At 39.6% G+C, this 23,411-nt stretch overlaps 1 protein-coding gene across 1 annotated transcript in view; it reads left to right on the forward strand.

Moving 5' to 3' along the window:
- ush2a (Usher syndrome 2A (autosomal recessive, mild)) overlaps positions 1-23,411 on the forward strand; it is a 929,735-nt gene that overhangs the window by 259,289 nt on the left and 647,035 nt on the right. The window contains 6 exon segments of the mRNA XM_072580162.1: positions 3,346-3,407; positions 3,409-3,470; positions 10,552-10,610; positions 13,170-13,233; positions 21,983-22,068; positions 22,071-22,182. Coding sequence (XP_072436263.1) covers positions 3,346-3,407; positions 3,409-3,470; positions 10,552-10,610; positions 13,170-13,233; positions 21,983-22,068; positions 22,071-22,182 — 445 coding nt within the window.

Below are 23,411 nucleotides of genomic sequence, written 5' to 3' on the forward strand. Positions count from 1 at the left end.
GTTTGCATTTAGAGTAATTAGAGTCATAGAGGTGTACAGCATGGGAACAGGTCCTTCAGTCCAACTCAACCATGCTGACCAGATATCCTAAATTAATCGAGTCCTATTTGCCAGCACTTGCCCATATTCCTCTAAACTCTCCCTGTTCATATATTGATCCTTGTAAATGTTGTAATAATGCCAGCCTCCACCACTTCCCCTGGTAGCTTATTCCATATATGCACCACCCTCTGCCTGAAAAGGTTGCCCCTTAGGTCCCTTAAAAATCTTTCCCCTCTCACCCTAAACCTATGCCCTGTAGTTCTGTCACTCCCACCCCAGGAAAAATACCTTGTCTAGTTACCCTATCCATGCCCCTCAGGATTTTATAAACCTCTAAAAGGTCACCCCTTAGTCTCTGATGCTCCAAGGAAAATAGCCCCAGTCTATTCAGCCTCTCCCTAAAGCTCAGACCCAGCAACCCTGGCAAGATCCTTGTAAATCTTTTCTGAACCCTTTCAAGTTTCACAACATCCTTCCTATAGGAGGGAGACCAGAATTGCATGCAATGTTCCAAACGTGGCCTAACTAAGGTCCTGTACAGCTGCAACATGACCTCCCAACTCCCATAATCATTGCTCTGTCCAACAAAGAAAAGCACACCAAATGCCTTCTTCACTATCCTATCTACCTGTGACTCTATTTTCAAGGAACTATGCACCTGCACTCCAAGGTCTCTGTTCAGCAACACTCCCCAGGACATTACCATTAAGTGTTTAAGTCTTGCCCCGATTTGCCTTTCCAAAATGCAGCCACCTCACATTTATCTGAATTAAACTCCATTTGCCAATCCTCAGCCCATTGGCCCATCTGATCAAAACTCCACATCCACGGTGAAGTAGTTACCTCTTAGTTTTCCTCTCAAATGAAATGGCCTAACAAACTATTCAGTTTAAGAGCAATTTGGTTTAGACAATAAATGCTCCCCTTGCCAGCAATGCCCATTTTCAATAAGAAGAAAAAGATATTTTATATGTAAGTGCTAGTTTAGAATATATTTGCCTTTAGAAATAGAAAAAATCTTAACACCAGACTTCACATTTTCTGACTGGCAAATCACTACCTCTGGTTTAATTGCAGTCATAGTGGGGCTGGGAAATTAAGCAATGAGCACTTCTGTCCGGTACCTTGTGAAAATACACCTAAGCTTATTTCCATTTGTGCTGTATGCCTGTGTAATTCACTCCTGCCACTTTTGAATGAAAGCCTCATTAATTATGCATTGCAGATGCAAATGATGGCCTTTAGCAAGCCTGTTGATATTTCCAATGTTTAGTGGATTTCTAGCGAGCATAAAAGAGAAGGATTTAACTGCTTGATTTAAAGAACCAGAAGCAACGAATTTCTGATGGAATTTTAATATATTTTAATTTTTCATTCAGTATAAATTGTTTTGATGTATGAAAATTAATTGTACAGGTAAGTTAAAATGCATTAAATTATTACTTATAATTGTACAGGAAATTTAAGTTCATTAATTTGATTGATTTTGCATTTAATATTTCATGTACTTTCACATGCTTTCTGGATCAGACCTTGGTGGCAATCGTTATGTAATTACAGAGGCAATAGAATGACTCTTACCAACATCGTTGAGAACCTAACTTTGAAGAAACAGACTTTGGAGAAATAATTCCCAAATGTTCTGCTGAGCAAAAACATTCTCACAAAAGATGAATCTGTTGCTTGTCTCTTATAATACCAAATTTCTCATTGCTTTTCATGATGTACCTCTGCATTTAACTATTGGATGCTGTACCAACTGCAGCATCATGATCCACGATTCTGTTAGAAAATGATGAGCTTTGATTTGAAAGAACATAGGTCACAATATTCAATGCTTTATTTGTTAGTAATTGACTTTAAAAAGTATCTTAGATATATCAGATCAGACCGGGCTCATGTAGCACAATAGTAGTGCTGCTGGGCCAGAATGCCTGGATTCAAGTCACAAATGGGCCAGAGGTGTGTCATAACCTGTCTGAACAGATTGTTTGGAAATATCTCAGAGCCAGATTGCCATTATGCCACCAATTTTATTTACTAGCTCCAGCGTATCTGGTTAACAGTTACTACATTGATTGGTTCTGTAAATTCTAGGTCAGTGTAAGAGGACTTGCAGTCATTTCTAATGGACCCAAACATTTTGGCACTCAAACTGCACCTTAGAGACAGTACTGTTCCTGACAGTCAAGGTTGCCAACACACTCAGTATGTTTACTTTTGGCCCCTACATTTTTCTGGTCTGGCATTGGAGTTATCTACATTGTCTGTCAATGAGTTAGCCACAGATATGTGAACCAAGTGACTGGCTCACACATAACAAGCAATACATTTGAGGGTACTTCAAACAATTTCATGCTACTTCTTAGCATATCTCACTGCTTTAACGTACCTTGCTCCTGGTTAGCACTCACATGGAGCTCCTATGATTTACTATACAAGGAAGAAACATGCATGATTCTTTACTGGAGTTTTTCCAGAAGTAAATTTTCGAGACACTTTTCAAACAACATACTGCTGGTTACAGTGTAGGAATCTTGGAAGCATTATGCTTGATTTTTATGATCGTACTCCTCCATAACCTCTATGTGGAACTATTTATACAATCTGTGTGCAAAGTATGGGATGCAATTGCATGTCATTTACACTGTTGTGCCCTCTCTGAAAACAGTAAAACATTGCTAGCATAAAAGTCGTGGAGAAAATTTGGGTGCCATGTGATTGAAGGACAGACAAGGGTAAATGAATACTGCCTATTTTTCTCTGTACATTGCACTCACTTTCAGGCCCCATTTAAGAGTTGAATCCCGGAAATTTAACCTGAGAAAACCCTCCTTCCCACCAAGATTCAATCCTGTCACTGCTGGATCCAATTTTTTTTTTCCTTACCTTGGTATATGAACTGAGAGACTTTTCAAATAATAAGGAGGTTGCTAGAGATTACTTTCAATTCTGCTGCATGTGAGTGCAAAGGTAATGCTTAGACCTGACATCATCCACAGTAAAAGAATAAAGACGGCAACCCTAACCACTGAAAATGACCCGAAAGTGACTTAGCTATTTGTAAAGGTAATTGCCACTCAGGACTTTACAAATCCATGCTTAAACAAAATATGAAACCTGTGTATTTGGTTTGTTTTTTAACTGTGGTATAGCACTGAATATTTCCATTGTCTGTGGTCGATATTATGAATGTTTTTCTCTGCATCTTTATGTTATTTGTTTAATGGGTTAAAAGCAATTTTGTATGTCAGTATATTTGATCCCTATCTAAAGAAGCACACTTTTATTGTATTTTGACAGGGTTCTGCTGTTGCAGTTACTCCGATTAATGACAAAGGACAAACGCATAATGATAATCGGTGGTACCATAACTGCTACAAGAACTGAGGCTGAAGGAACAATCGTTGTGGACGGCCAATACACAGGTAATTTATTTAAAAGATAGCATCTAGTTGTGTGGATTGCATTAGGTAATAAATGTCACACACATGATATCAGGATGCAAGATATTTACTCTAAAACGTGGCACAGCACAAACTTATCATTATGTATACATTGTATATTTCAAAAAGAAACAAAGAAAGTGTATTTGATGTGTATTTTCGTTCTAACAGTGCATATCTCTAATAGGGTTGTTTGTTCATTAAAATGGTTTTGTGGTAAGAAAAATGACATTACATAAATTTTCAAAATATATCTTTCTATTTCACTATGTAACGTTCTGAAAATGTTGGCCCACTTGTACTGACGGCAAAGCTGTCAACTTTTTCCATCATCACACTGAAACTGACAGTGATGTCTGCACACGCACAGTTAAATATAGACAGAAATTCACCAAGTCTCTGTTAGTGCCTCTTTATTCCTCATCAGGGTACTCTGTGAAGTCCTGGTGTGTGGAAATTAATTAAAAATCACTGGCTTGATCTGAAGTTCCAATTTGTAAAACATTAATCTTCCGACAGATACCCCTGATTCTTGATTGAGGTGTAACTGGGTCTGTAGCAGCATGTGAAGCCATTATTATAGCTGAACCAACTTCCACATCCCAAAAAAACTAATTTTATGCTTGCAGTATATCAAATTCATTCATTATATGCCAAAAATTCCACTGAATTTTAAAATAATATTTTTGATGGCTGTTTCTGATAAATCAGCTTCCATCTGAATGTCAGGGACAGGAGTTTTCCTAACTAGTTTTGGGCCGCTTTCAGGATCAAATGCAGTTGGAAGGTTACACTATGTAGGGAATAGGCATCATCTGAGATTTTCTCTGAATTGGTCAATGAGTGCCCTGTCCAATTAAAGAGGACAGGCAGGCTTTAAAGGCTGGAAAACTTAGAGCATCAGAAACTGCAGCAGGATGTCATTGCATATAACTGAGGATGATGGAGCCTCAAAATGGAAGAGAACCCTTCTACAAATGATACCCAGGCAGCCATGGAGGATCTCCCTGTGTTCTTATCATCTTAACACCATGCCAGGCCTTGACTAATGACTTACTATAGTCCATGTAGTCTATTATCTATTGCACTGCTCTCATCAAAACACCTAGACACCTCCTCGAGAAACTTAATCAAACCTGTCAAACATAATCTCACCCTAACATAACCATGCTGGACATCCTCGATTACTCCTTTCTTCTCTAAGTGGAGATTAATTTTATCCCTTAGAATTATTTCCAACAGCTTTCTGATTACTGATGTTAGACTCACTGGCCTGTAGATTCCTGGTTTATCCCTAACCATCCATCTTGGAAGTAGAACAGCCAATGTTCACTGAGTTGATCCTTGCAATGAGGGGCTTATCCTGTGATGAAAGGCTCAGTAAGTTTGGTTTAAATTCTCTGGAGTCTAGAAGAATGAGAAATGATCTCATTGAGACACAAGACCTGATAGGGTAGATGATCCATTCTTCAGGGAATCTGAAACACAAGAGACATCATCTAAGGATAAAGAGCTGATTGGTTAGGAATGAGATTGGGAATCTGTGGAATTCTCTACCTTAGAGCACTGTGGATGCTCCATTGTTGGATACATTTAAGTCTTGGATAGACACTTGTTCTCTCAGGGGGTCAATGGATATGGGCAGCAAATGGGAAAGTGGAATTAAAGCCCAAAATTCACCATACTATCATATGAATTATGAGCATGAATATGCCACTGGGGCCTCAAGTCTGCAATTAGTGCCTACTGCTCAATTGGTAATATCAGGGTTGATCTGATCCCAGCGCATTCCAACTACCTCCAATAACATTTCACCCCTGTGCTTGTCAAGAATTTTTTTAAAAATTTATACACTTGAGGTTTTGTACTTTGAAGAGTGGAATATTATTTAAGTGGAGACAGACTGCAGAAAGCTGTGGCACAGAGTAATTTGAGGTCTTAGTAGATCAATCACAAAAAGGTTAACATCCAAATTCTGTGTGTAATAGGGAAAGCAAATGGAATTTTGGCCTTTATTTCAAAAGGAATGGATATATAGAAAAGGGAAGTCATAGAGTCATACAGCACGGAAACAGACACTTTGGTCCAACTAGTCCATTCCCACTAAGTTTCCCAAACTAAACTAGTCCCACTTGCTTGCATCTGGCCTATATCCCTTTAATCTTTCATATTTGTGTACCTGTCCAAATGCCTTTTCATATGTTCTAACTGTACCTGCATCTAGCACTTCCTCTGGTAGTTTATTCCATATAGGAACCACCCTCTGTGAAAAAGTTGCCCCTCAGGTCTTTTTTAAATCTCTCCTGCCTTCTACACTAACAATGTGTTTTCCTTTTATATTCCCCCATTCTACATTTCATGCTTCTGTACTCACATAAGATTTGTGATATTTCGAATTTACTCTTGTTCAGATGGTAGTTAAATTGAAATATTGGGTTGGATTTTGCCAACCAGTTTGTGAACCCAATGTCAGAATCAATTCTGAGTCCCAATTCTTTTCAAAATAATTACACAATGTCTGTTAACATTTTGCTATCATGACCAATTATTGATATACTTACACAATTGCTGCCTAATTAGCTATCAGAGTGTTCAAGAGGTGGGAACTCAAGGTGTTGAGTCCCATTTAGAGAGCTCCTGACAACCATCAAGGTGGCTGTGTCATTCCAGAGTGTGCAAAAGTGGACAATAACAAAATGATAATCAAAAGGTATCGCGCTGGAAAAGCATAGTAGGTCAGCCTGCATCCGAGGAGCAGGAGAGTCAATGTTTCAGGCATAAGCCCACATTCCTCATGAAGGGCTTATGCTCGAAATGTCTGCTCGAAATGTCAACAAATGTCAAATGTCAAATGCTCGGATGCTGCCTGACCTGCTGTGCTTTTCCAGCGTCACACTTTTTGACTCAGTAGCAAAATAAAAGGTAACTTTGTAAAGATATTCCCAGGGATTCGTGGAGGTCTGAGAAAGAGACAATGGGAGTAGGCAGGAATGTTTTATTTTGTGACAACCGCAGGAAGCCACCTGCCTGCCAGACCAAGTGGATGTGACTAGAAGTTGTGAGAGAGGAGTGGCATCACTATCATTACGCATTAATTACTTTTTGCTGATTCACTCTTTATGTCGAAGCTTTAATGCAGCCAGATTGTCTGCTTTGATGAATTTTAGGTACAGCGTGTGACTTGTGTGCCTCTCAAGAAATTGAAATCATGTTTAATTGTCTTAACTTGCTGGCGGCCACTATTGGGATGTGACGCCTTCCCCAAGGAGCCCAACCTGAAATAAAATCACACTCTGGCAGCAGTGTGTTGAGTTACCAAAACAAGGTGCTCCTGTGTAAGTTTGCATTGTGCTACTTCCAAAGCAACCTCTGGCTCAGTAGAAAAATTCTGCCCATCAGCTCGATTTCTCACTCTACAGCTGTTTCTTCACCTGTGAAGGAATTCCAGCATCTTCTGGTGTCCTTTGAGATTTCAGAAGCTTGTATTTCTTTTTTTAACTTTTGAACATGTAGATCCTGTACTTCCTCAATACCTTTTTAATACCTGTCCATGTTAGATGCATAGTCTGCTGAGCCTAAGGATTGTTTAAATCCTATTGTCCCTGTCCATTTCAAATAAACAATCTAAAGTAATGTACAGGTAAGATTTCCTTTGTGTGTTAGATGTACAAAATTGTAAATGTTAAGAATGCTTAGGATTTTATTATGCTAAATCCAAAATCGATCCTTTTTAATCTGATCAGGGACAGGTCAGCAGGGTTTTGTGAAGGGTAGGTCATGCCTAACGAATCTTATTGAGTTTTTTGACAAAGTGACCAAACAGGTAGATAAGAGTAAACCGGTTGATGTGGTGTACATGGATTTCAGCAAGGCATTTGATAAGGTTCCCCACAGTAGACTATTATACAAAATGTGGAGGAATGGGATTGTGGGAGACATAGCAGTTTGGATCAGTAATTGGCTTGCCGAAAGAAAGCAGAGGGTTGTAGTTGATAGAACATTTTCATCTTGGTGTCCAGTTACTAGCGGCGTACCACAAGGGTTGGTGTTGGTTCCACTGCTGTTCGTCATTTTTATAAATGACCTGGATGAGGGCTTAGAATGGTGGGTTCATAAATTTGCGGATGACACTAAGGTCGGTGGAGTTGTGGATAGTGATGAAGGATGTAGTAAGTTGCAGAGAGAGAGACATAGATAGGAGTTGGCAAATGGAGTTTAATGTGGACAAGTGTGAGGTGATACACTTTGGATGGAGTAATCGGAATGCAAAGTACTAGGCTAATGGTAAGATTCTTGGGAGTGCAGATGAGCAGAGAGATCTCGGTGTCCATGTACACAGATCCCTGAAAGTTGCCACCCAGATTGACAGAGTTGTTAAGAAGGCATACAGTGTTTTGGCCTTTATTAATAGAGGGATTGAGTTCTGGAACCAGGAGGTTATCCTGCAGCTGTATAAAGCTCTGGTATGGCCACACTTGGAGTGTTGTGTACGGTTCTGGTCACCGCATTATAAGAAGGATGTGGAAGCTTTGGAAAGGGTGCAGAGGAGATTTACTAGGATGTTGCCTGGTATGGAGGGAATGTCTTACGAGGAAAGGCTAAGGGCATCAAGGCTGTTCTCGTTAAAGAGAAGAAGGTTGAGAGGTGACTTAATAGAGACATACAAGATAATCAGAGGGTTAGATAGGGTGGACAGGGAAAGCCTTTTTCCAAGTATGGGGATGGCAAACACGAGGGGACACAACTTTAAAGTGAAGGGAGATAGGTATAAGACAGATGTCAGAGGTAGTTTCTTTACTTAGAGAGTAGTAAGGGTATGGGATGCTTTGCCTGCAACGGTAGTAGATTCGCCAAGTTTAAGTGCATTTAAGTTGTCATTGGACAGGCATATGGACATACATGGAATAGTGTAGGTGGGATGGGCTTCAGATTAGTATGACGGGGCAGCACAACATCAAGGGCCAAAGGGCCTGTACTGCATTGTAATGTTCTATGTTTTTCTTGTGATGGCTGGTATCAAATGCATAAATTGTGTGATTATCCTCTCAGAAGCAAAGAACGATGAGCTTTAACGAACAATTGAAACCAATGTTCTACAGTGACTACACAGCCTTGATTTTCCAGTGAATGCATCCCAATGTATTCAAGAGCAAACTGAGTAGGTATTGTGATGAGTTGCTATTTCACCTCCCCCCAGACATCGGTCACCACTTCCACATCTTCACATGGCATGATTGTGGATATTCAATTCATTCTCTCCTACATTCAAATAAAGCTAAATGTTAGGTGATGGTAAAAAAAGTGATCTTGACTGGCTCGGTGTCAGTCAGTCATAGAGTAATTAGAAATGCTTTTAAATAACCATTTAAAAAGTCCAGGAGAAAGTGACGACTCCAGATGCTGGAGTCAAGAGTGTGGTGCTGTAAAAGCACAGCAAGTCAGATAGCATCTGAGGAGCAGGAGAATCGACATTTCAGGCATAAGCCCTTCACCAAGAATGAGACTTGTGGGCTGGGGGTGCTGAGAGATAAATAGGAGGGGGCTTGGAGAAAGGTAGCAGGGAATGTGAAAGGTGTATGAAGGTGGGGGGGAAAAGGTGATTGGTTGGAGAAAGGGGTGGAGTGGATAGGTGGGAAGGAAAATGGCCAGGTCAAAAGTGTGGAGTCTCAAGCCTCCAACTTGGCGCCGCCCTCTTTTGAGGAAGAGATTACATTGCAGCTGGGAGTTCTGGCCCAATTTGAGCAGACACTCTGACACGAACAATACAAGCCAATAACATCCATTCTTATTTTATGGAATTTGGGCATTTTACTGTTTCTTGAGATTACAGATCAATTTCTTCCTGTTTATTTGAGGACTCCTTGTTTGTCTTGACTTAATATTGTTAGATTTTGTTTTGTCAGTGGTGGAGATCACATTCTATAATTATATCAATTTTCTAATGAAATTCTAATTTTCTGATGTCAAACCAGCACAGTCCTTCAGGAAAACAGGAACATGAGTAAGCCATTCAGCTTGATTAGTCTGTCTCAAAATCAATGAAATCATGGCTAATCTGTACTTCAGTTTCATAAATGCATCTTTGCTTCATATCCTCAAAGAAAATCTATTTGTCTCTAATTAGAATATTTACATTGACTCACTTGCCACAGCTTTATGACAGCATGTCCTAGATTTCTTTGTGCCTGGAGTTTCTTCCTAATTGCATTTCTAAAAAAATCAGCTTTAATTTTAAGATTGTTTTATTGTGCTGTAGATTCCTAACAAGGAGAAATTGTTTTACTCTATCAGTTCTATCAAACTGTTTTATTATTTTAAATACCCAATTAAATCAAAACTCAATATTCTAAAAGAAACATAATTTCAAGTTCACTTCAATGTTTGGGGTGATCACCTATTAATACTTTCATGTACATTTGATGTACATAGTTTCAATCACACTATAATTTAATTTCCTCAAAATAATTTTCTCATTGTAACTTCCAATGAATCACTTGATAGTATTATTTTGCAACAATAACATCACAATTGCTACTCTCAATTTTCAATCAATGTAATTTCAGCTCTACTTTTAACTGTCATCACATTTTCTTCAGTTTATTAAGACCATGGCATAATAAAAATAATGGAAGTCAGAAAGTGAATAAAAGGCCATAAATCTAATTTGTGGATGTACATAAATTGCCAAAGCTTTACTATAAGAATGCAACATCATCTGTACCCTGATATTAACCAGACAATTCCCAGCAGCAATGACATATCTATGCACTTGTTCTTGATTAAAACGTCATTATTTCTATCGCCTGTGTATTTGGTGGTTAATAATTGTAAGGCAGTGGTGTTGGTCTATTTGAAAGACAATGGAAACTCATAGCAATAAAGTATTGATTATTACATCCTTATTCAAATTGCATTGAAAATATACATCAAAACATTGCTTAATTAGTTTCCATTAAATTCACTTCATGTTATGAATGCCAGTCTATACAATAGTTGTTGTAACTAGGCAGCTGGGTTGATGCTTTCTACTTTCTGTGAATGGTTCTCTTCTTTGATGTGCTAGTTGCACAACAATGTTTGAAGATGCAAAATATATTAGAGAAATTGATGATATTTTGGACCGTATGGCCAGAGCACAATAGCTAACATGTTATAATCAGCAGCAAATGACTGGTGCCTCTTACCCCTACAATTGCCCATAGATATTTGATGAAATTTTACATTGGAAGTTGCAGTATTTCAAAATCCAAATTAGCTTTGAGCCTTCCATCGAAGCAAGCAGTCAGAACTTTTTTTTAACTCAAGCAGGCAGAGTACAAATTTGGAAGTTTAAATTAAAATAACAGGGTAGAGCAGCCTCACCCATCAGCTGGAGAACTGGTAAGAGAGCCATGCTGCCTCTTCTTGGGGAGTGCTCACTGAACCACATGCCAATCAAGCAGCAGCAAGGCCATCAGTAGACCTGTACCTAGAATCAAGACCCCAAAGCTCAACACCTAGTGAGAGATGCTGGACAGTCAAAGCCTGGCAGCTTGTATTCAGCAGCATTACTAATGAGGTCATGGCTGCTGTCAAGGACACATCTCCCCCCCCTGCCCTCCCAGAGCCGCAAATTTTAAACAACCCAGGTAAATAATATTTTGGGCATAGGGGATTTCTCAGAGTGAAGGGACAAGAAGATTAAATGCAAGGAGGTGGAGGAGGACCCTCTGTGGGCCTCACCCTGTCCTCAGGGGTTGATGGTTTTTGTTGGAGCAACTCCCTCCACCCTTGTCAAAGTGATAGGAAACATGCACCGTTGTGCCCAATGTGTTCTACTTGCTGCTGGATCCATCACAATGATGGCAGGATGAGACCCTCCAGCAGTCAATAATTTAACGTTCCTGTCCACAGCTCAATTCTGACAGAGGTGGGAAGGCAGCAAGATTCAGGTATGCCACACCTTAACTAACTAATGCCCTTCCTGCTTCCATGCTTGCCACCAGAGAAAGTGAAAGATTTTTTGTTCACCCAGTGCAAAATCAAGAAAAGAATGATTGGAGTAAGAAAGAGGTGGATATAAAAGAAAGAAACAGAATAGAACAATAAAAATATTGTATTTAATTATTTATTTTTGAATTCCCACCAATAATTTAAATAATGAAGAATTCAACTCAACAATTGTAAATGTTCAGTGCCAGAAAAGTTGTTCTGTCAAAACTAAATCTTATTATGCTGTGAAGAATTCACTTACAGTTGAATGAACATGACCTGGCTTATTCTGGCATCTTCACTGGGTATCCATCAACAAATACCACAACTTCATACTACTCTACGTTCTTGACTGTTTCAAATCTCACTCCGGTAGCTCCGGTTTCCTCCCACAGTCCAAAAATGTGCAGGTTAGGTGAATTGGCCATGCTAAATTGCCTGTAGTATTAGGTGAAGGGGTAAATGTAGGCGAATGGGTCTAAGGTGGGTTGCTCTTCGGAGGGTCGGTGTGGACTTGTTGAGCCAAAGGGCCTGTTTCCACACTGTAAGTAATTTAATCTAATCTCATACTACCACACCTATTGGGAAGTATTCCAATCTGGACAGTAACTTTGTGATCTCTATGTTTAACCCTGAAAAGTAGCCATGGAAGCTTGCTATCCACTGAACATTGATAGTCTCATCTTTATGTCTCCAGCAAAATACAGTGACATCGAACCTCGCAACAAATACATTTCCTTAATATTAAAATCCCACTTACATTATTTCAGCCAAACTGCATGCAGATACTGACAATTGTCCAGCTTTCATTCAGTGAGCAGAAACTTATGACAGTGAAATTTCAAACCTAAGGGTATGCTCACTGAATAAATTTCCCAGCTTGCCAAAGAAGGATGTAACATAACTAAATGCGTGTGCATCCTTTGGAATATCTTTAGGCTACATTACAGTTAGGTCTATGGAATGATGTGATTGAAATATTTTGGTTAAAATGGAACTTTTTGCATACACAGTAGAATGCTGGTGATGAATTACAAAGCCACGAAAACAAGTAGCTCTTATGATGATATAACTGGTGACAGTAGAGTTGCTATCAATTCTCCTTTTATGTAACAAGTATGAAAAGGAGCTCCTGACCTGAGGTTTAAAATGTTTACTTTTCATGTTTCAATTGTAAACAAAATTCTCTAGAATGAAATAAAGTGTCCCCTACTCCCATTCATTCCAACAGGGTGTCACCAGTCCAGTGACTGAGAATAAAAATGAAATGTGAGAACTTTGAAATGAGACTAGTTTAAGATGAAATGTGGGACTTTACACAGTGGGTGGTAGGTACCTGGAATATGTTGCCAGCAGAGGTAGCAGAGGCTGGCATGGTAGATTCATTTAAGGTGCGTCTGGACAGATGCATGAGTTGGTGGGGAGCAGAGGGACACAGATCCTTAGGAATTGGGCATTAGTTTTAGACAGTGGATATGGATCAGTTCAGACTTGGAGGGCTGAAGAGCCTGTTCCTGGGCTGTAAATTTTCTTTGTTCTTTGTGATTCCTCAATCCTGACTGAGATTAACGAAGACAAACTAAGTGAATTGCAATCATTTTAATGTTTTGCATGTTATAAAATAAAGTTTCTTTTAAAATAGCTGGTCTGTAAGGTACTTGAGTATTTTAGCATATTACCAGATTTACATTAATTGTTATGATTCTTTAGATTCAGCATTTATACAAAGTATTTATAGGTGGGCTTCCACAGGTGTTTACCATTGTCAGAGAGGGAACAGATAAAAAAAGTTCTGACCTATTATTTGGTTTAGTTCAAACATTTTGAGAACTGACATCACTAAGGGCATAGTTCTTGCTTTGGTTCCAAAAATTCATGTTTGTTTTAAATACATATATAAAGGCATTTGAAATCATAATGAGTTTTTATTTTGGTACACGTTGTACATCCTTTAAGCTCCTGAACAATAGATGGTCAGGAGTTGAGAATCAGAATGGCTCCTCCATTACCCCCTTTAGTATGCCCAAGGCTTGCCAGATGACATACTGTAAAAGGGAAATCTCTTTGCTTGCCTAAAACTGGCATAAATCAAGCTTTATTAATCAAATTAGGAATCCTAATCTGGTCATAGGAGCTGATACAAAATTCAGAGCAAATGAGTGAACCTTTTAACAAAATTTGTTCAACTTTGTCTAACTGATCTGAATGCCTGTTGGGGCCACAGTTGTTGCACCTTTCAAATATGACACAGGATCAGATTTGGCTCAGATTTCAGGGTGATGAAAAGTGATTGCTCCATTAATTTGACATTGGTTTTGAGACATAATTTGTTTCTTATTCTTCTTCATAATAGTTGATTATATTTCTTTAAGCATTTTTCATGTTTTAATCCAGTGAAGTTGAGAATTAGCAGATCAACCATAATTTTGCTAAACTGCAGATCTGACTCAATGGGCCAAATGGCCGATTTAGAGTCATAGTCATAGAGTCATAGAGATGTACAGCATGGAAACAGACCCTTTGGTCCAACCCGTCCATGCCGACCAGATATCCCACCCAATCTAGTCCCACCTACCAGCACCCAGCCCATATCCCTCCAAACCCTTCCTATTCATATACCCATCCAAATGCCTTTTAAATGTTGCAATTGTACCAGCCTCCGCCACATCCTCTGGCAGCTCATTCCATACACGTACCACCCTCTGCGTGAAAAAGCTGCCCCTTAGGTCTCTTTTATATCGTTCCCCTCTCACCCTAAACCTATACCCTCTAGTTCTGGACTCCCCGACCCCAGGGAAAAGACTTTGTCTATTTATCCTAACCATGCCCCTCATAATTTTGTAAACCTCTATAAGGTCACCCCTCAGCCTCCAACGTTCCAGGGAAAACAGCCCAGCCTGTTCAGCCTCTCCCTGTAGCTCAGATCCTCCAGCCCTGGCAACATCCTTGTAAATCTTTTCTGAACCCTTTCAAGTTTCACAACATCTTTCTGATAGGAAGGAGACCAGAATTGCACGCAATATTCCAACAGTGGCCTAACCTTCTGCTCCTACATCTTAAAGTCTTATTGTTTTAAGGTCATCTATCTTGTTGAATGTCACACTGCTACATTTGATAGGAACTGTGGTACAGTGTGCAGTTTTGAATTGCCTGGAAACACTGTTAATGATTGATGTCAGATGTAATTATTGTACGTTTATGTTAGTTCCTCTCTTTTCCCAAGACCTCGCTTGCCTTTTTGCTGTCTTGTGAGGTGATGAACCTTTGCTGTCTATGACAAGGGGGTTCAAATAAAAGAGACGATGAGACATAAAATACATGGCACCCATTTGGAAGTTGAGTACTCAAATTACTTGAGTTGCAAAGCCTCCATCAATAGTGTACAGAAAAGTATCTACCTTATTTTGTGAGGAAAGGAAAATCCTCTTGTATATTTCCAGCTTAATCCTGTTACATTTCAGTTAATTTGCCAAGCTGTGGATGTTATTCATCAATTTAAAACAATCTACATGTATAAATATGAAAAGCTTTTTCTTAAAGGTGAATCTATCAGTATATTTGGAAAAAATTATCAAAACTTGCAAAACAAATTTCAGAGACTTTGGATATGAGAACACACACAAAATAGACAGAAAAAGAAAACATTAAGATACAAGGCATATGTCCCAAAATGTTTTAAATTGTTAAAAGATTCGTAATACAAAAAGCTTAAGGTTTTACTCCTTTGTCTGTCCAGCTGTTGTTCTCTCTCTTCGGGCACTACCCCTACCTATCATTTACTCATTATCCCCTCTCCCATCCTGTCTTCTGCACATAACATTACATTTTCATAGCTACCATCAGTTCTAAGGAAGGGTCACCAGATCTGAAATATTAACTCTGATTTCTCTTCACAGATGCTGCCAAACAGCTGAGTTTTTCCAGAAACTTCTGTTTTTGTTTAAGATTTTACCAGTCATAGAGGAACAGAGATGTACAGCACGGAAACATACCCTTCGGTCCAACCCGTCCATGTCGACCAGATATCCCAACCCAAACTAGTCCCACCTGCCAACACCTGACCCATATCCCTTCAAACCCCTCCTATTCATATACCCATCCAGATGCCTTTTAAATGTTGCAATTGTACCAGCCTCCACCACTTCCTCTGGCAGCTTATTCCATACACGTGCCACCTTCTGTGTGAAAAAGTTGCTCCTTAGGTCTCTTTTATATAGAGTCATAGAGATGTACAGCATGGAAACAGACCCTTCGGTCCAACCCCTCCATGCTGACCAAATATCCCAACCCAATTTAGTCCCACCTGCCAGCACCCGGCCCATATCCCTCTAAACCCTTCCTATTCATATACCCATCCAAATGTCTCTTAAATGTTGCAATTGTACCAGCATTCACCACATCCTCTGGCAGCTCATTCCATACACGTACCACCCTCTGCTTGAAAAAGTTGCCCCTTAGGTCTCTTTTATATCTTGCCCCTCTCACCTTAAACCTATGCCTTCTAGTTCTGGACTCCCCGACTCCAGGGAAAAAAACTTTGCCTATTTATCCTATCCATGCCTCTCATAATTTTGTAAACCTCTATAAGGTCAGCCCTCAGCCTCCGACACTCCAGGGAAAACAGCCCTAGCAAATTCAATGTCTCCCTGTAGCTCAAATCCTCCAAACCTGGCAACATCTTTGTAAATCTTTTCTTAACCCTTTCAAGTTTCATGACATCTTTCTGATAGGAAGGAGACCACCTCCCAACTCCTCTTCTCGATACTCTGACCAATAAAGGAAAGCATACCAAACACCTTCTTCACGATCCAACCTACCTGCGACTCCACTTTCAAGGAGCTATGAACCTGCACTCCAAGGTCTCTTTGTTCAGCAACACTCACAAGAACCTTAGCATTAAGTGTATAAGTCCTGCTAAGATTTGCATTCCCAAAATGCAGCATCTCGCATTTATCTCAGTTAAACTCTATCTGCCACTTCTTAGCCGATTGGTCCATCTGATCAAGATCCTATTGTAATCTGAGATAACCTTCTTTGCTGTCCACTACACCTCCAATTTTGGGATCATCTGCAAACTTTCTAACTATGCCTCTTATGCTTGCATCTAAATCATTTAATTATATGATGAAAAGTAGTGGATCCAGCACCGATCCTTGTGGCACTCCACTGGTCACAGGCCTCCAGTCTGAAAAACAGCCCTCCACCACCAGCCTCTGTCTTCTACCTTTGAGCCAGTTCTGTATCCAAATGGCTAGTTCTCCTTGTATTTCATGAGATCTAACCTTGCTAACCAGTCTCCCATGGGGAAACTTGTCAAATGCCTTATTGAAGTCCGTATAGATCACGTCCACCACTCTGCCCTCATCAATCCTCATTTTTACTTTTTCAAAAAATTCAATCAAGTTCGTGAGACAATTTCCCATGCAGAAAGTCATATTGACTATCCCTAATCAGTCCTTGCCTTTCCAAATACATGTACACCCTGTCGCTCAGGATTCCCTCCAACAACTTGCCCTCCACCAACTTCAGGCTCACTGGTCTATAGTTCCCTGGCTTGACCTTACCACCTTTCTTAAACAGTTGCACCACGTTTGCCAACCTCCAGTCTTCTGACACCTCACCTGTGATCATCGATGATACAAATATCTCAACAAGATGCTCAGCAATCACTTCCCTAGCTTCCCACAGAGTTCTAGGGCGGCACGGTGGCACAGTGGTTAGCCCTGCTGCCTCACAGCGCCGGAGACCCGGGTTCAATTCCCGCCTCAGGCGACAGACCGTGTGGAGTTTGCACGTTCTCCCCGTGTCTGCGTGGGTTTCCTCCGGGTGCTCCGGTTTCCTCCCACAGTCCAAAGATGTGCAGGTCAGGTGAATTGGCCATGCTAAATTGCCCGTAGTGTTAGGTAAGGGGTAGATGTAGATGTAGGGGTATGGGTGGGTTACGCTTCGGCGGGGCGGTGTGGACTTGTTGGGCCGAAGGGCCTGTTTCCACACTGTAAGTAATCTAATCTAACCTGATCAGGTCCTGTGGATGTATCCACTTTCATGCGTTTCAAGACATGCAGCACTTCCTCCTCTGTAATCTGGACATTTTGCAAGGTGTCACCATCTATGTACCTACATTCTATATCTTCCATGTCCTTTTCCACACTAAATACTGATGCAAAATACTCATTTAGTTTCTCCCCCATCTCCTGCAGCTCCACAGAAAGGTCGTCTTGCTGATCTTTGAGGGGCCCTATTCTCTCCCTAGTTACCCTTTTATCCTTAATGTATTTGTAAAAACTCTTTGAATTCTCCTTAATTCTATTTGCCAAAGCTATCTCTTGTCTCCTTTTTGCCCTCCTGATTTCTCTCTTAAGTACACTCCTACTGCCTTTATACTCTTCTAAGGATTAATTGATCTATCCTGTCTATAGAGTTTAGATCAGAGTGGTGCTGGAAAAGCACAGCAGATCAGGCAGCATCCGATGAGCAGGAAAATCGACGTTTTGGGCAAAAGCCCTTCATCGGGAATAGAGGCAGGAAGTCTTCAGAGTGGAGAGATAAATGACCCTATCCTGTCTATACCTGACATATGTTTCCTTCTTCTTAACCAAAACCTCAATTTCTTTAGTCATCCAGCATTCCCTATACCTACCAGCCTTTCCTTTCACCCAAACAGGAATATACTTTCTCTGGACTCTCGTTATCTCATTTCTGAAGGCTTCCCATTTTCCAGCCATTCCTTTACCTGTGAACATCTGCGCCCAATCAGCTTTTGAAAGTTTTTGCCTAATACCGTCAAAATTGGCCTTCCTCCAATTTAGAACTTCAACTTTTGGATCTGGTCTATCCTTTTCCATCACTATTTTAAAAGTAATTGAATTGTGGTCGCTGGCCCCAAAGTGCTCCCCCACTGACACCTCAATCACCTGCCCTGCCTTATTTCCCAAGAGTAGGTCAAGTTTTGCACCTTCTCTAGTAGGTACATCCACATACTGAGTAAGAAAATGTTCTTGTACAGACTTAATAAATTCCTCTCCATCTAATCTCTTAACACTATGGCAAATTCAGTCTATGTTTAGAAAGTTAAAATCCCCTACCATAACCACCCTATTGTTCTTAAAGATACTTGAGATCTCCTTACAAATTTGTTTCTCAATTTCCCTCTGACAATCCCATAAGGTGATCATCCATTTCTTATTTCTCAGTTCTACCCAAATAACTTCCCTGGATGTATTTCCAGGAATATCCTCCATCAGTAAGCTGTAATGCTATCCCTTATCAAAAACACTCACTCCCCCTCCTGTCTTGCCCTTTTTCTGTCCTTCCTGTAGTATTTGTATCCTGGAACATTAAGTTGCCAGTCCTGTCCATCTCTGAGCCACATTTCCGTAATTGCTGAGATATCCCAGTCCCATGTTCCTAACCATGCCCTGTGTTCATCTGCCTTCCCTGTTGGGCCTCTTGCATTGAAATAAATGCAGTTTAATTTATCAGTCTTACCTTGTTCTCTGCTATGTCCCTGCCTGCCCTGACTGTTTGACTTGCCTTTGTTCTCAACTGTACCAGTCTCAGATTGAAACCTTTCCTCATTATCTCCCTGGGTCCCATTCCCCCAACCCCACCCCACCATACTAGCTTAAATCCTCCTGAGCATCTCTCTCTGCCAGTATGTTAGTCCCCTTCCAATTTAGGTGTAATCCGTCTTTCTTGTACAGGTCATTTCTACCCTGAAAGAGATTCCAATGATCTAAAAATGTGAATCCTTCTCCTATACACCAGCTCCTCAGCCATGCATTCATCTGCTCTATCCTCCCATTCCTACCCTCACTAGCTCGTAGCACCGAGAGTAATACAGATATTACTACTCTCGAGGACCTCCTTTATAAATTCTTCCTAACTCTCTGTAAACTCCCTTCAGAATCTCAACCTTTTCCCTTCCTATGTTGTTGGCTCCAATGTGTACAATGACTTCCTGCTGGCCCCTCTTCCCCTTGAGAACATTCTGCACCATCTCTGAGGCATCTTTGATCCTGGCACCAGGGAGGCAACACACCATTCTGATTTTTCGTTGCTGATCACAGAAATGTCTATCTGTACCTCAGACTAGAGAATGCCCTAAGACAATCGATCGCTTGGAACCCGACGTACCTACCATTGCATTAGAGCCAGTCTCTATACCAGAAACGTGGCTAATCATGCTATGTCCTCATGAGAATCCAACACCCCCTACATTTTCCAAACCAGTATACTTGTTTGAAATGGGGATAGTCACAGAAGACTCCTGCACTACCTGCCTACCTCTCTTACCTTTCCTGGAGTTAATCCATCTTTGTGACTGTATCTGAGACTTTCCCCCTTCCTATAACTGCCATCCATGACATCCCCTTGCTCTTGTAAATTCCTCATTGCCTCTAACTGCCTCTCTAACCGATTCATTCAATCTGATTGGATTCGCAATCAATGGCATTTATTGCAGATATAATCCTCAGTAACCCGTAAACTCTTCCTAAACACTCACACCTGACAAGAAGAGCATATCACTCTACTGAGGGCTATTTTTGTTTCTTTCAACCTACAGACCCAGAAAATAGCACTGTCTTATTTCTCTACAAAATACTCTTCCAGGTTAAATTAATATTTATGGCTTATATTTTTTAGTTGAATCAAGAGACATATCTGAATATAACATGTAACTAAGAAAGAACCCACTCTACTCACTACTGTGACTTATTTTAAGGACACGCTTAAAACATCCATTTATCTGTTTCTGTGCTGTGACCTCTCCCAGGCAGGTTCCTCCAAGATCAGTTGTGTATTTCATTATTTTTTAATTTTCCCAGACACATTCCGATGTCCAGCAATGCATGAATTCAATAGCTAAGGCAGTAACTGCTAACTCTGTCAGTAATGTGGGTTTCTTTCTTTCTTTCTCTCTCTCTCTCTCTCTCTCTTGCTCCTGCACTGACCTCACCATGTTCTTCCTTTGTCTGTTCTTCTCCCTTTTAGAAGTGCTGTTGTTTTGACTTTTTTTTTCTCAAGTTCCAAAACAATGCAAAAGCATATAAAACAGTAATTGCTGCTCCTGGAATTTGGGGAAATCACCTAAAACACCTCAGAAAAGGAGCAGCTGTTACAGCTCCAGTCCTCTACCTTGGATTACCCAGAATCCTTGTCAGTCCTGGTTCTTCAATGCATTATAATTCACATTCTACTTCAAACTTTAATTTTGTTTTGTCGGATGAGGAAATATACATGCTTAGCTTGTTTGTAAGTGTTTATTATAAACATAATTATTCATTGTGACTATTCAATAATATTTCTTATCAACAGAAAACTGCCATGAGTCATAATTAGTTGGCTGAAACCACTCCAGGTAACATTTTGAAGTGCAAACTCTCTTGACTTTTAGCTCATCAACATTTCTTCTTTTTAAACATGACCAAGAATCCATTTATTTCAACTTATCTAGTGGCTGTCAAAATTTAAGCTCAATGTGTTCTCATCGAAGGTAAATGAACTGATAGTATTATTAAGAAAAATGTAACTCTGCTAACCATTTGAGTAGTGCTAATGAAGCTAGCTATCAACAAAGAAATCAGAACATTTATATGAAGCAGTAGCAGATGCAGATTGATATAATTTGAGAGTCCAATGATACCAATGCCAAGAGTTGTAAGATTCTCATTGCTTGGTCTTATGACTGTAAGTATCATTACTGCAGACTAAGGTGGCCAAGTATACAAAGTGCACAGATGTGTCCGTTTAACTTTTACTAATGCTAAGATATGTCGTTCTTGTCCATTTTAAAATATTCTAATAGGCAATTGAAATATGTGCAGAGTTACTTTGCTCTAAAGTGCAAGGTGTAAGCAAGAGCTTAGTTTTGGTATGGCTGTATTGGTTTTAAAGCCAGCATTACTGTAATTGCACTCAAAGTCAAGGCAATACTGAAGAATTATTGACTGGGTTGTTTCCTTGGGATAGATGCAAATTATTGAAAAGTTCATTTCCAATATCCCTTGAACAACTTAAAAGAAGTTAAAACAAAAAGAACAGAAGTTTTAAATAGGAGAGGACTTGAATAGGGAATGGGACCATTCAAAGGAAAGGAATACTCAGTAAAGATGTAGAGACAGTTTTGATTAAACAAGTCAATCCCTAAATTTATAATTCAATGTTTAGCCCAAACACAAATCTGGCATGCTTTAGTTTTTTGCAGAATGTTTCATTTAAACAGTATTGAATAAAGAGGGTAAGAGTTTAAAATTGTGAACTATTATTTAAAAATCTGTTAAATATATTATTCTCAGAGATTTTGCTACTCTTCTTTATTGTAATAAATTAGTTATGAATGCATCCTGCGAAATTAAGCTTCCCCTCTGAATATGCTTTTACAATGTTGTATTCAAAGCTTTTATGTACAAACATGAATGCAGTAGAAAAATACTTTGAACTTAATTAGTAATTGAGATTAAATGTTATTTTTAATTGTACTGTACATGTTGAATTGAGTGTTAATGCTTGCTTTCTTATCTACTCAGGTAATGCAAAAGTGGTTGCAGAGGATTTTGCGGGGTGTCTCAGTGATGTGCAGAAAAAGAACAGAGTGACTCCAACAGAGATTAGGTTTAGGAACCATTGGATTGGAATAAAGCTGACGAAAAAGTTGTAACATATCGCAGCTGGGAGGGCTGTCCTCGTGTTCTTGTGGGTGGAGCACATTTCCTAGGACAAGGTAATGGTAATTAAACATCTGTTCCCACTAGGCTGGAACAAAGAAGTAATGTTGTGTCAAATGTTGTACTATTGCACAGGATAAATGCATGGCATTAACAATTCATGTTTGTGAGCTAATGATCAACAGACGTACGACATCATGAATTCACATTCTAATATGATGAAGGTGAAGTGTCCAATTCACACAGGCTTATGTTTAACAAAACAAGGTATTTTCATTATTCAATAAGTTCTCATTACTAAATGGTGAAAATAACTTGAATTTTAAGGAATCATGTGCGGTATCTCCACCAGGGCAAGTAGTCAGTGAACTCTGCACTGGGCCAAATGTCTTTATTACTGGAATGATAATAGTCTATAAGAGATTACAAGAGAGCACATTTTACATTAATACTGGTTTTACATTTTTATTATGTTAATATACAATTTATGTTGCATGCCATATGTTTTTGCTTAACAATATACTTTTGGTAAAATTTGGATTAGGATAAAAATAAATGCAGGAATCACAAGACACAATTAGTTTGCACCTATTTGTTGTGATGCAGGCAGCACAGAAACTTTGAGCTGTCTGTTAATTTAAATCCAAAGTATGGTACTGATTTGATTTGATTTATTATTATCATATGTACTGAGATACAGTGAAAAACATTGTTTTGCATGCTATCCAGACAAATCATACCTTACATAAATATATCAAGTTAATAAACAGACCATAGCATTATAGCTACAGAAAAGGTGCAGAGAAAGATCAACTCTAATATATGAGGGGTTCATTCTTAAGCCTGATAACAGATGAAGAAGCTGTTCTTGAATCTGTTGGTACGCATTTTTAAACGTTTGTATCTTCTGCCCGATTAAAGAGATGGAAGAGAATAAAACAGGGGTTGGCAGGGACTTTGATGATGTGGGCTGCTTTCCTGAGGAAGTGGGAAATATGGATGGTGTCAATGGAAGGAAAGCTAATGTTTTTTGATGAACTGGGCTGCATTCTTGTAGTCTTGGGCAGAGCAGTTGCGAAACCATGCTGTGATGATTTGGCTAAGAAGCTTTCTATTGTGCATCTATAAAATTGGCAAGAGACATTGTGGACAAGCTGAATCTCCTTAGTTTCTGAGGAAGCAAAAGCATTGGTGTGCCTTTTTGACTGTAACATTGATGTAGATGGACCCAGGACAAATTGTTGGTGGTATTTACTCCTAGGAACTTGAAGCACTTGACTATCTC

This window comes from Chiloscyllium punctatum, chromosome 11 (genome assembly GCF_047496795.1).
Source record: "Chiloscyllium punctatum isolate Juve2018m chromosome 11, sChiPun1.3, whole genome shotgun sequence".
NCBI lineage: Eukaryota > Metazoa > Chordata > Chondrichthyes > Orectolobiformes > Hemiscylliidae > Chiloscyllium > Chiloscyllium punctatum.